The 14,935-nt window shown below is 37.5% G+C and overlaps 1 protein-coding gene across 14 annotated transcripts in view; it reads left to right on the forward strand.

Annotated features, from left to right (window-relative positions):
- Positions 1-14,935, forward strand: part of CFAP54 (cilia and flagella associated protein 54) — a 308,554-nt gene that overhangs the window by 249,509 nt on the left and 44,110 nt on the right. For all 14 annotated transcript variants that reach the window (XR_011502650.1, XM_070507105.1, XM_070507102.1 and 11 more), the window contains one exon: positions 3,328-3,498. Coding sequence is in view for 13 of the 14 variants with exons in the window: in XM_070507105.1 (XP_070363206.1) it covers positions 3,328-3,498 (171 nt within the window). In the remaining variant the exon portion in view is untranslated. The remainder of the gene's footprint in view (positions 1-3,327; positions 3,499-14,935) is intronic.

The following is a 14,935-nucleotide window of genomic DNA, read 5'->3' on the forward strand; positions in this document are numbered from 1 at the left end:
ACTTGAAAATGTGGCTTATTCCAAATTGGGAACCGTTGCTCATCATATCCTACTAGAAAATAGCAACCTTATGTCTTGGGCAGATAATAATGAATTCTTTAAAAAATCGCTCTTGAACAAGAGAGTGGGGTGACTGTTAATAAATTACGACTTTAAAAAGTAGTCGAAAGAGCCACTCAGGAATATTTAAGAATTCAGTTAAAGAAGTGCTTCTCAGTTAGGGTTTTGGAGTTGCCCCCGGGGCAGTGTGTTGGAATCCACACAGGAGGATTTTTCACATTACTTCCCAGATACTGGGATATTGGGATGCCCAGTGCCCAGCACTCCCGTTTCCTGCCCAGATTCTAAATCATTTGAGAAATAAAAGACAGACTGGGATTAAAAAATACCCACCTTTATGAGTCATAAAGTTATTGTAGGATATGGTTTATATTTACCAGTAAAGGATCTTCCTAGTAGTGAAGAGCAAAGTAAGACAGATTTTACCAAATCAGCCATGTATTTATTTGTTTATTTATTTGGTCATTACAGGCCTCTTTAATATCTCTGGGGACACAGGCCCCTTTAAAAATCTGTCACATGCAGGAGAAGAGAATGTTCACTCCCTGCAAACAGTTCCGAAGAAAGAGCAGAACTATGCATACCCAAAATTCTTTTTCCCAATTTCATCAGTCCAGTAACGCTGTCCCAGGGAGGGGCGTGAGAGGAGGTGGAAAGGCCGGGGATGTAACGTGAGTGTCTGGTCCTCCACGGGGGAGGAAAGAGTAAGAGTGGGATGAAGTCAGTCCATCTAACACCAGATTCTGATTCACCTCCTGGGAACTGAGACTCTCTTTGAGGATTTACTGCCACGTGTCCCCGATGCCTCGGGTGTTTTGGAGTAAGAGGCTGAGAATGGGAAGGTTGAGGACTATAGTTTTAATGGATGTATTCTTGCGAATGTTTTATAAGAGTTTGGAAACTTATATATGTGTGACTTCTTAAATACTCTTCTGCAAGGAGCTCTGCTTGGGTAGTTTAGTATTAAGGGCACCCTATTGTTACCCAGTTCCTAAGGATGATCCTCCAAACGTCCACCGTTGAATATATTGTACCTACATGTGACATTTCTGACGGCAGCAATGTTATCAAAGAGTTGTTTCACCCTGTTTGCTCTTTTTTGATATAATTAGTGTAATATTCTCCCAGGATAATCAGCTCTGGAGATCACTGTCACCTGCCTGACAGGTGCAAGCCACCTAATCATGTGTTTGTTTCACTGGGGTAGACATCTAATGAGCATAAAGCCTTCTGGATTTTTTAAAAAATAAACTCTAAGCATGGCTGATTTTTATAATAACATTTTTGAGCCTTTAGTCACTCAGGAGGCTATTTCAATTGAACTCTTTCCATAATTTGATACTTAAACCTGCTTTTCCCCCACAAAGTTGTAGACGCTTTTCCAGAATGATCATTGCTACGTGTCGTGCTCATCAGCTGTGTGAGTCTGCATGTTGTCAAGTCTATTGAGGTTTTGTGATGGAAAAACAAAGGTGCCAAACAAACTACCAAGCAAATAAAAATTCCCAAAAAAAGGATATGATTAAAATAGTGCACAAGGCAGAGTTATTCACGTTTAGACTGTGTGCCTGTGACAGTCTGTGTCAGGTCAAATATTTGGTTAGCACAAAGTGACTTGTTAATGGAAGTGTGGCGAACAAGATTTCTCCTAATAGGTCCATTGTTTCATTCCTTTCAAAGAATAAATCGAACACATCAAAAGCACTCAGTGGATAGCCCATCAATTAGCATATGTAATTAATCCCATTAGCAACTAGATGTGATGTTGTTTTAAAGATAGTGGAAAATTAAATGCCTATTTTGATATTGACTTCTGTTGTAACTGACCATTGTTAGAGCATCATGCTAATAAACGCTGTATATATTGAAATAAAAGATATTCGCTTTTTATTTTCTCCACTTACCTAGGTATTAAATATTAATTCTTTTCTTAAAATAGTTGTTGCAACCTCTGAAAGACACAGATATGAAGAAAATATGAGAAATTATTTTTTGAATCAATCATTTACCTGATTTTTAGGTGAACTACCTGACATAGAATTAATCTTAATTAAGCAGTTTTAAATGCTTATTTAACCCTAATAATCTTGTTTATTGTGGATTTTGGTCATGCTTTTAGTGTCATAGTGCTAATAAATGAGGATTCTGGCTTATAATATCTTTTTATGATAGTCTCTAGACATTTTGGAAAAGTTTTCACCTTTAATATTACCTTTCAGTCAAAACATGTTTTTTCTTTTATCAGTAGACAACTTGAAAGGTCAATGTCTTTATTTCTGTTTTTATTTTATTTTGAAGACTTGCATTGACAGTCTTACATTATGTCTTGAATAGGCTCAGAAATAATGGGAACTACAAAGACTTCTAGAAACATCGGGCCTTTCTTTCTGGTCCTCACGTATTCCCTTTGGTCACCAAACTTTGAAGTATCTTTGATGTCAAGAGTTTCATAGAAGACCTGCTTCCCAGCCACCGTGCTGTAAACTTAGGAGTAACGAAAAGTTAATTTTGAAAATAGTTTGCACTCCAAAGAAAGAAGAAGGTCCTTTTTAGGCTTGAGATATTATTATCACTATCATTGTCTCTGGCTACACTGTTATTTTGTTGATAGCAATCATGCTTTCCTTACTTAGCTACCTTAAAAAACTAAGTAAATAATTTATGAAATTGTCCATTACATTCTACATATTTATGTTTCTTGAAAACTCCTGATTCAGGGAACAAGTTCCATCAAATGAGCTGAGCCCTGATTCACCAAGACTGAACTTAGATTTATTTAGGCCACATTCATTTAAAGAATGAATGAGAGCAATGGATTTTAGTCTTTTAGAGCAAAAACTATGGCTTATTTTGCATATGGCACTGCAAAAAAAAATGCTATGGGAAAATAGATAATAAATTATAACCACACCCTGAGTACGTTCACCAGTGAATAAACCAGAAAAAAATTAGAAGATGTTCTTAGAATTCGTGATGACCTTGAGACTGAAATGATAGCGTGGACATGTTCCCCTCCAGACCGTTACTCTGGGAGAGTCCCCAAAGTGGAAGACGTTTGTTGAGTCCACTGGGTTCTGAAGCATATTTTATTTTTCTGTGGGAGAATCTTCTCTGTGGTAAACCAGGGACAGTTTTAAGATCTACATCCATAAAACAAGCTGAGCCAATTTCCAGAGTTTTCCACTGTAGCCAATATTGAATGAATGCCCTAAATATTGAATGAGTTCCTTACCAGCAATTAAACTGATGTTTTTGCTTGTTCCCTAGTTACATCATGACAGTTCTGAACACTCCAATTTATCACTAAAGCTCCTGCCCAGCCCGTCTTTTGGAGATGTGATGTCATCAGATACGACAATGCAAATGGTAAACAAAGAACTTTGTTTTCAGTGGTACATTCCTCCCCTGCAAAGACCTCCAAGGGAAATCGAACCTATGGTATGTAACATAATTACAAAGCTAAATCTTACATTTAGATATAAAGTTTAACAAGGCCATTCTAACTTGATACGGAGAGAGCATCCTCTGATCATATAGGTAAAGATATACAGCAATATAGAGTCTGCATTGTCTAGCAGAATGAATCTGAAAATGAGAAATCCTAGGAAAGTCTGGTTCAAGTTGATCATTTCCCTTTTTCCTGATCAGAAAGGGAGACTTTCCAACTCGTCACCATTGTATATGATATTTATTTTTTTTCGTAGTTATTCTTTATCACATTAAGGAAGTTTTTTCCTACTGCCACTTTGCTAAGAATTTTTATCATGAATATTTTACTATATGAAGATGATTTTATGATTTTTCTCTTTTAATACGTTAATTGATTTCATAATCTCAAATCAACCTTGCGTTCCTGAGATAAACTCAAGTTGGTCACAATGTATTCATTTTATTGGATTCAGTTTGCTGATGTTTTGTATTGGATTTTTGCCACTGTTTTCAGGAGTAATATTGGGCTATAAATTTTCCTTTTTGTGCTATCCTTGTCAGGTATTTTTTGGCAACAAGCTTTTGCTAAACTCATAAAATGAGCTGATAAACATAATCATGTTTTTCTATTCTCTGGTGAAGTTTGTGTAAGTTTGGAGTAAAATTTTTCCTCCAGTATTTGATAAGAACTCATCAGAAAAGCCATCTGGTCCTAGTGTTTTCTTTGTGACATAACATAAGACTAATGATATAATTCCCAATAGTTACAGACAGTCTTTAAGCATTAAAACAAATGTACTGGTTATCAGAGTTGGTATCAGTTCTGACTGGGCCAGTGTCTGTGCTAATGGTTAGTGCCTCTGCCAAATCAAGTTTTAAATATTTTGACTATCACTCCTGTTTATAGAACATTGGGGCTTTCTATTTCTTCTTGAGTCAGTTTTGTTTAAGTTGTTTTTTTCTAGGAATTTTCCCATTTTATTTAAAATTTCTCTCATATTTTTAATCTATCTGATGTATTTGTAGTGAAGTGCCCCTTTTCATTTTTTATGTTGGTTATTTGCCACTAGAGTTTTCTCATTAGTTAGTTTTATTTCATTAATCTATATACCGTTCTTCTACTTTTTTGTTTGTTTGTTTTTTTCCTAACGATGGACTTCTTGACATAGCTGTTTACCTCAATATTCAGTCTGTTTCCTAATGTCTGCATTTTAAGGTGAAAAATTCCTCTCTAACTATTGCTTTGGCTTCACCCCATGAGCTTTTGTTATAGCATTGGCATCATCATTCAGTTAAAAATAGTTTTTAAATATCTATTATGATTTCTTTGATGCATAGGTCATTTCAACATGTGTTTCTTAAATTTCAAACTATATGGAGCTTTTCTAGTTATCATTTGTTATTTATTCCTAGATTTTGTTGTTCTGTAGTAATAAAAAATGCTCTATATGATTGATATTTGTTGAAATTTGCTTTTTTTCTGCCAGAGAGGTTTAATTGTGTAAATATTCCATTGCTCTTAAAAAGAATGTGCACTCCTCAGTTGTTGAGGCATTGTTCCTATATGTCTAATGGGTCAGTTTGGTTAGTCTTGTTCAAATCTTTTATATCCTTGCTGATTTTTCAATTTGTTTCTCTTTTTATTTTCTTAAATCAAGTACTAAAAGAAGTATGTTTAAATCTCACATAGGTATTGTCATTGTTTAGTTTTTCTTTTCAGTTCTGTCAAATTTTGTTTTACACAATTTGAGGCTGTAGGTGCAATGAGATTGATATCTGTTTTATCTTCTTGGTGAATTGAGTGTTCTATCATTTTGAAGTGACTCATGACCTTTTTGTAATAATGCTTTTTTTCCTGATAAAGTCAGCTTTGTTTGATATTACTAAAGGAAAACGACTTTTTTAATTCTTTGAGGAAGATTAGCCCTGAGCTAACTACTGCCAGTCCTCCTCTTTTTTGCTGAGGAAGGCTGGCCCTGAGCTAACATCCATGCCCAACCTCCTCTACTTTACATGTGGTATGCCTACCACAGCATGGTGTGCCATGCGGTGCCATGTCCACACCCAGGATCCAAACTGGTGAACCCCAGGCTACTGAGAAGCAGAACGTGCGAACTTAACCGCTGCGCCACCAGGCTGGCTTGGAAAATGACTTTGTTGTGGTTATTGTGTCACAGTATATCTTTGTCCTTTGTCTGATCTTTTGCTTTCAACACTTTCGCATACTTGTGTTTTAATTGTTTTTTATAAAAGACGTGCACTTGGATATTTTTAAATACAGTCTGACGATATTGTATTTTGACTGCAGAATTTAATACATTTACATTTAATGTAAATACTAGTATGTTTGGTTTTAAATCTGCCATGTTATTTTGTGTTTCTACTTGTCTCAGCTTTTCTCTTTTCTTTTTCTTTCTTCCCTTCTTTCAGATTGATTACTTTTATCATTCCTCTTATGAGTTTTGAAATTATGCACTCTTTCTCTGTGCTTTTAGTGGTTAACCCCAGGACAACATACATAACTTATCAAAGTCTAAAGTTAGTGAATATCTTTGCTCCTCTATTGACTTCTATGATATTACAGTACATTTTCTTTTTAAACCCAAAATAATATTATTTTAATTGTTTTATACAAGAGGTATTTTCCTTTAGAATTTTCTACATATTCAGCATTTGCTTTGTTTTTTACTCTCTTGCATATTAAACATTCCATCTAGGATCACTTCTTTCTGTTGAAGTACATACTTGGGAATTTCCTCTGGTGAGGATCCTCTGGAGGCAACACTCTCAATTTTTTTTGCCTGAGAGATGTCATTATTTTACATTTATTTGTGAAGTAAATTTTTATGGAGTGGAGAATTCAAGATTGGAAATTGTTTCATTTCAGTACATTGAAAATGTCATCTACTCATTTCCATGGTTGCTGCTTTAGAAGTATTCTGACTTCTTTCACTAGCTACTTTTGAGATTTTTTTTCTTTGTCTTTGCACAATTTTACTGGGAATGGTTCTCTTTTTATTTATTTTGCTTACATTAATGTAGTGGTTAAGAGCATAGACTCTGGAGCCAAACTGCCTGGGTTTGAATCCCAGCTCTGTTATTTAATAATTTTGTGATCTTCAGTGGATTAGTTAACTTTTCTGTATCCTGGTTACCCTCTTCTGTAATTAGAGATAATTATGTAAACTCCTCACCTCAATAAATAGTAGCGGTCATTTCTTCTCTGAAATCATTTTAAAATTATTATGCCATTTCAAAGTTTAATAACTTCAAACATACATGTGATACACTTGGCAAACATTATTTAAAAGCACCTTTTAAAGTTTAGCAACAAGATCTCCTATAGATACTTTAGCTCCAACACTGTACAGAAAAGACAGTAAACTGTGCCTAACCAACAAAATTAAAGTACATAGCAAATAAGAGAAACAACTTAGTTTGCCTCTAAATGCTGTTTACAGATTTGCATCACACATATAACTCCTTATTTTAATATTTATTATCTTTATCCAACTCTATCTTTATATTTATCCATGTCTGTGTCCCTATGCGTGGATACACATTTGCAATAAGGCTAACTGGGGGGCAGGAGGAGATGGGGGTAAATATTTAGGAGCAATTCAATGTCAGTCCCTGAACTCTTGGAGATAAGAACAGTGATTCAGATTCTAGGAGAGTCTTGAAGAGGAGTCAAGCTTTTAAAAATGGAACAGTTGGTCACTACAGCCTTTTACAGAGGAAGCTTCTACAAAGAATTCCTTTGATTGCTGCTCTCACTAAGAAGAGCCTCAGGCTTTTTCCCATAAAATGTTGGCCATAGAGTTTTGCTCTGTTCAGCATTTTTATTTGTTTTTTGTTTTCTGCGTTGGTCTACTCCTGCACTTTCCAGCTCTTGAGTGCTGTCCCCTCCAGCTGTGCCTCTGGTAGCTTCTGCTGCTTCTTGGCTCATGTGCCCCGTGTCAGATGTGAAACCTCCAGAGCCTACTTCGTTGCTCTTGAGCGTGCTTTTCCCATTGGCCCCTGCATTCTGCTTCTTCAGGCCGATACTCTGCTCCTAACTCTTGGTCAATTACATGTCTCTTCCTATTCATACAAAAAGAGTTACTTTAACATGTTACTTCCTGAAACATTTCAAGCTATTTCTCACATTTTGAGACTACTTTCCTTCCGACCCTTTCCAAGTCAAATCTTTGCCAGATAGTCTCTATACATTTTAAGGTCATGAATCTATAGTCTCTTTGGGGGAATTTAGTGCAGTAGTTTTCAGGTTGTGCTTCCAAGAATACTCATGGGTCATGGAGTCAATATAGTGGGTCATGAGTAAAGTATTTTTTTAAAGAAATTAAATACAGGAAAAAAATCAGAATGCATTATTTGCAGTAAGTGAAATTCTTGTTTTCTGCAACTTTTGTTTCATGATAGATATTGTTAAAAAAGAAAATTTCTCAGATAGCTTGATCTTCAGCATATGTTAGAATTTATTGACATGTTGGTAAGAGAACCGACGAAGTGATAAAAGGGTATGTCCCTTCAGACAGGGTATGGGAACAGAAGGATTACAGACTTGGGAAACACAATGTTTACCTAAGTAGCCAGTTTTTTAAAAATGAGGAAGAAAGGATAAGGTATAAATTTCATTTCGTAATGTGAATAAATGTGTAATAGGAATATCATATTCATAACAGTCTGGGGTAAGATGATCTGAGAAGTTAATGCTAAGACTATGTCTGTGGCTGATAATTAGAATAACAAAGTTTCATCCACCAACAATTGCGTCTGACAATTAACATGGAAGCGTGAACTAGTGTCAGGCGGAGATTAGAAGCAGACCACCAACTAACAAATTCTGATTTAAACAGCTTGCTTGAGTGAGTCTTAAGCCATAAGCAAAGGCACAGAGCACACAGGTTTTCCATTTCTTAGTTTGGGGACATTTTTTTCCCCTTTGACAATAAGTATGCGTGTATTATGTACATATGTAGTCACTGCCATAAATCTCAGTAAAAAAATCGGGAAACACTGGCTTGAATGGACTACATATTCTCGGACCTAAGATTCGATCTTTTTTAGAAGATAACACTCAAATCTGTTTGATGATTTAAATATTGGTGTATTTGACCATTCATCTACTCATTATCTTCTTAAGCCTTGAGTGTAGAGTTTAAGGTTGAATAACTGGCTGAAGCTCATGCAGCTCGTGAAACAAGATAATAGCAATGGTGAACACTTATGTAGGGCTTACTGTGTTCCAAGGCACGTCTCTTACTTTAACTTCACAACCACTCTATGAGGTAGGTAGTATCATTAGCCCCATTTTACAGAAGAGGAAACTGAGACACATGAGGGGGGATGCTTGTTGGCAAGGAGTCAGGATTGGAGCAATCTGACTCCAGGTCTGTACTCCTAAACATGGTGCTGTGTTGAATCATCAGACGAAGGTCCTGGCTGCGGGCACTTCTAGCCTCTGGGCAGGATGGAAATGAAAATTAATGTCTATAAACCAATGTTGCCTCGGGAAAAAATAATAAATTAAAAACAATTAATATCTGACTTAGGGCTTCAGAGTTTCCAGGAGTCTAGAGGGTGATTGGATAACAATGCAAGTTAACATCACTTGATTCACCTACTCAATCCACTTCAGTCGATCCACTACACTGAAGAGGAAATGCCAGTACGAACCAAGGATGCTGGTGGTAGCAGAATGGAAACCCTGGGACTGGGGATTTGCATATAAAATTTTTAGATAATTCAGAGGGCTAAATATTCCTTGCCATGATACTTTAAAATTAAGTTTATGACTTGGAAAAGTTTAACTTAAGTATAGGGGATAGGAATTATATTATCATATTTCACAAAATTATCTTTAGTAGAATATGGTAGAACCACATTATAAGCTCTTCATTAGAACTTTGTTACAAACTAAGCATCTTTTGAATAATTTCAGTATCTTCTAGAGACAGACACTAAAGAGGCTGCCAGGCACAGTCATTTTAATGAACCTCCCAGACGGGCTTTAAAAATAGTTACAAAGAATGGCTGATTTAAGTCAGACGCAAAACTCAGCATAACCTTAAAAAGATGTAACCATGACCAAAGGTTTGATGGCTCAAATTTGTCTCAAGATTATATCTTAGGACCTTTAGCTTTATCCTACCTCATCTTCTTGCCATTTTTAGCATCCAGAGTTCCCATTAGGGTGCTGGATCGCAAGCCAGCCCCTTTGAGGTTCAGAATAAGATTTAGATTATGTTTATAACTTGATCAGGCTCAAAGAATGCAACTCAGAGCTAGCAGGGAGTAGAGGCAATAAAGAATGAGTAGCGGGCCCCTACTTTTGGCTTGTGAGAACTAATTTGGAGGGAATCAAACTGCTGCCAAGGCTATTGTGTTGAATGCAGCCGGATGATCCAAGGCATGGTATTCAGAGACCACAAATGATTTAGGCAGACAACCATGATCAAGTGCAAGAAGTCTGATCAAGCAAAGCACTGAAAAGCAAGACTCCGTCTGCCAAGTGAAAACTTGGATAGAACTGAAATAGTTCTTGGAGATAAGTTTATGCAGTGCGGAAATACAGCTAGTCTGGGAGCAACAGATGTGGAGCTGGTGCTGTTTTCTGGAGGTCTTTATATCCCTGATAAGACCTAGACTCTATTGCATGATCCCAAACAAGCATGCTGTGTATTCAAGACAAGCTCAGCCCTAGCAGGATACCACAGGAAGAGTTAGAGTTCCTGGGAAAACCACCAAGTTGTAATAAAAGCAGAAGTCCAATATTATCAACTTGGATGTTGGGAGTGCTGTAACTCAGAGATGCCTGGGGCTCCCCTCTGAGGTGCTCTGGATTCTAGGTCTTGTTGGCCAAGTGATTAGCTAGAGCCTGGTCCTACAGATGAGACCCAGAATTACATCCAGCTTCTGGGAGCTGGGGAAGATAAAAGCTGCATAAATGAGGCAGGTACTGGTATTCTGATACTTCCTGGCCCTTGCTACTCAGAGTGCGGTCGAGAACAAGCAGCACTGGTGTCACATGGAAACTCATTAGAAATGCAGAATTTCAGGTCTCACTCCAGACCCACTGAATTAGAGTATGCATTTTTAGTAATATCTCCCAAGTAATGTATGCACATTCAAGTTTGAGAAGCACTGCTCTAGACCAGTGCTACCAATGCACCTTACAGCTCTACTGATGATTCACCAAGAATGGCTACTCCATGGTCAGCTGATTTAGTAGGCTCCACTGGAAACCTTCTCTGACTTTTCTTGGTACCACCCAAGTCAAATTTCAGATCTGAAAAGAAACTAAGAGAACATCTATTCAAGACTCTCATTTTACAGATGAGAAAGCAAAGTCCCATATGGGCAAAGTGACTTGACCAATGCCACGACTCATTAGTGACAAAAATAGGAATAGGAACCTAAGTCTTCTAATTCTTAATATTGATTTCTTTATAATACACATATAACTCAACTACTTACTAATTAATTAATAGAGCATTTATTGAGTGCATACTGTATGCCAAGCATTTTGTTAGGTGATTATATGCCAAGAGGAGGAAGTTACGAATCAACTCCATCTAGTGGAAGAAGTGTGCTTCTTTCACCCATTCCTGGGCTGTACGGGATTCTACATACAAGACAATTTGACTTTATTTTTTTTCTTTGCCAAAGATGTATTTTATTTTTTTGCTTAGTAGACTAGCTAGAAGACAATTTTCAATATAGTATTCCTCAGTGTTTGTCCAAACCGTATCACTTCTTGGCCATTGAAAAAAAGCACTTGCAGAAGTGAGTGAGGGAGCATTGAAAATTTCATCGTGGGTATCTTGTCACCTGCAGAATCCAGTCCTGAGTATGCAAGGTGATATAGGGTGAAACTTATCCCTGATGAGTGAGGCCAAGTTGGGAGGAGACCTAAGCACTAGTGGATTAGACAAGGACTGGCTGGGAGATCAGATGTCAAGTTGCTCTAAGAGAATATGAAGAATGAGCTACCAAGGTAGAGTGAGGAGGCAGAAGTGATCATGGGCTAACCACAACAATAGTAATGTTCCAAGCATTGCTTTAAGCACTTTACATTGACTCATTGAATCCTCACGCAAGCCATGGGATGGGGCTTACCACATCTCCATTTTACAAATGAGGAAGAAGAAGCACAACCTTTTAATAATTTGCCCAAGATCACTCAGCCAGTAAGTGGTGGAGGCAAACCCAAGCAGGCCGGCTCCAGAGCCTAGGCTCACAGCAACTGTGCAAGTGAGTTTAGTGTTTTGTTATTTAACCACTTTATTCAAGTCCATTCTGATTGCAGGCTATACTTTGAATTCAGTTGTCTGTGCCACACTCTGTTAGAAAAGGCTTTGAAATTATATTGCAAAGCCATTGACAAGTATCAGCCCAAGGAGGGAGAAAGTCATTTTCATTATCAGGGGTTAAGCATAAAGCACGTTATCTATTTAAATTTTCCCACTAACATGCTTGGAGGAACTTCATTAGCTCTTAACAGATGTAATGAAAATTCCAGAAATATGAAGATATTAATTAATATGCACCAGGTGCTGTGAGCTCTACTAAAAAAGTACCAGATATCACTCCTGCGCTCAGGGGTTTTGTATGCTAGCCCAGGAGTCAAGGTTAACCAACACAAAACAAGAGCAAACACTGTAAGACAGTGTGAGATCTTGGGCTAATCTCTCTGGGACTGATTTCATTTTCTTTTCAGAAATGTTTCACTGAATTTTCCATAGTTTGAAAAATCACTTTTTGAAAGACTTTTAATGAATAAAAAAGAAGAGTCCTCTGTCTAGCTGTCCTCATCCCTGAATTGCCCTCCTCAGACACAATTACTTTAAACTCTTTCAGACATTTTGTTTGGTTAGTTTTTCCCTCCATTTATCTAAATTATGTGCTCATGAGATGATTTCTTGAGTGATCAACTTCACATGCTACTCAGGAAGGTGAAGGCTAGCGTCAGCCCCTCTTCCCCCCTCGCACACACCCTTCTCCTCGGCACATTCTCGTGATTGAGTTCTATCATAATTCGTAACATTATGTTAAGTCTTTACATTATGACCATGTAAATATCACCCAAAGCTGAGCCAATAAAGTACTATGTTTTTCCTTCCTGTCTTCTTCTTTCCTGAACAAAAAAAATTGCCTTACTTTTGTTTAACCTAGTGTTTGTTCTCTATATATTAGGATCTCTCATTCTCCCTAAACGTTCAAAGAACTACACGATCCCTTTCCACGTGGTCAAACTCATCAGCTTATTTCTTGGTTCCATTCTTTTTTCTTCTTCAGAGACATGCTCCACACTGCACTGCCTGTTCTCATGGCTATCAACTATCATCTTAAGAACTCTCACCTTCCTCCTGAGAATTCCTTCCTCTCTCTCTGAGTTGACTTCCCTGGGTCCCATGTTTCTTTCTACATTGATTTGCTCTCTCATGCCGAATAAACACATCTTCCAGCTTCCTGAGAAAGGGTGTATTGGAGGTTCTGATTATTCACAGGTTTCACCAGACTCTACAAAGTATCTTCATGACAGACTTTTCATAAGGATAAGGCATTGCAGGATAAAGAAATCAAAGATAACCGTGAGAGAGATCCGCAATGTCCAGGAGCAGCTTCCAGGATCCTCTCTCAGTTGCACAGGACACACTTCATCTATGGATCATGAACTACCAAAATACGATGAGACATCTTGGTCTCAAGGAAGCTGCTGTCTTATCTAAGGAGGGATCTTAATGTATCTCTCTCTTCACATAGTCAAAACTATGCATGGGCCCAAACTCAATAAAAGGAATGAAGATAACAATGGAATCCAGATGCTAATTATCAGTAGGCACGTTTTCTACAAAAAATGCTAACAAGATGGCACAGGCTGCTTCCTAGTGTGTTTCAGATCCTAGAACAGGACTATATTAATTATTAGTTAGTACGTTTCATTCATGTTTGACCAAAAGTCAATATCGTAATTACAGTGCCCTGAGATGCTAAGTGTTGCAACAAACTGACTGAGATGTACTCTGTACTCACACAAGAGGTAAAAAGACCTTAAATGTCTGGCAAAAGGTCTTCATTATAGGAGCCGGCCCCGTGGTGTAGCAGTTAAGTCTGGCATGCTCCACTCTGGTGGCCCAGGTTCACCGCTTTGGATCTCAGGTGCCGACCTACACCACTCATAAAGCCATGCTGTGGCAGCGACCCCCATAAAAATAGAGGAAGACTGGCACAGATGTTAGCTCACGGCTAATCTTCCTCAAGCAAAAGAAGGGGAAGATTGGCAATGGATATTAGCTCAGAGCAATTCTTCCTCACCAAAAAAAAAAAAGTCATCATTTTAATGCTTAATTCATTGTTTTCTGGGCATAAAATTTTAGTTTGAAAATTATTTTCCTTCAAAATGTTGGAGGTGTGCTCCATTTTCTCTGGCAATCCTGCATTGCTGTTGAGAGGTCTGATCCTGTTCCGATCCCTAGTTCTTTATTCTGACTTTTTTCCCCTGGAAGCCCTGGGGATCTTCCCCCTTTCCCCTGTGTTCTGAAATTCCTTGATGTGCCTTGGTGTGGGTCTTTCATCATTGTGCTGGATACTTAAGGTGCCCCTTTCAATCTGGAAAGTGTATTCTTCAGTTTATGGAGGTTTTTTCCTGTGATAATTTTCCTCCCTCTTATTATCTCTGTACCTTCTGGAATTTCTATTATCCAGCTATTGAACCTATTAGATTGAGTCTTTATTTTTCTCCCTTATTTATGTTTTTAAATTCAGATTTTACTTTTGGGGAGATATGTTCAATTTTATATTTCAAATCTTTTATTGAGTATTTAGTTGTTATGATCATATTTTTTAATTTTTGAGTTCTTTCCTTTTCTCTGATTGCTTCATTTTAACAGCACTGTGTTCTTGTTTCACAGATGCAATATTGTCTTCCTTCTCTCTAAGGATATTAGCTGTAGTTTCTTTGTAGATTTCTTCTGCTCTCTGTCTTGTATCTGATTCTCCAGTTCTTTTCTTATATTAGTTTTGTCTCTGCCTTTCATTTCATGTCTAGTGACCCTTGGCTATCCATTCATGTTTGGAAGCACAAAGACGCGTATTGGGTCAGGCTTACTGATTTATAGACTTCATTGTAGGGTCATTGAAGGAGCCAGCGGTTTCATTGGAGGATGCTGAAATGTCAATATCTGTAGGTCTTCTCTCTTTGTCTGGTCTCTTAAGAGGACTTTTTTAGATTCCTGTCTGGTTTCCTACATTCTGGGCAGTGGCTAGAGTGGTAGGGAGATGTCTTTTGTTCAGAATATAAACTTTCACTTAATTCCAATATTTTCAGCTCAGTACCACACCTCTGTACCTAATGTCCCTGAGCATAGATCTTTTCTGATTTAACCTCAGCAGAGAGCAAAATGGAAAAAGTCCAACCAGCAGGGAGGAGGCAAGGGAAGGG

This window comes from Equus asinus, chromosome 4, assembly GCF_041296235.1.
Source record: "Equus asinus isolate D_3611 breed Donkey chromosome 4, EquAss-T2T_v2, whole genome shotgun sequence".
NCBI lineage: Eukaryota > Metazoa > Chordata > Mammalia > Perissodactyla > Equidae > Equus > Equus asinus.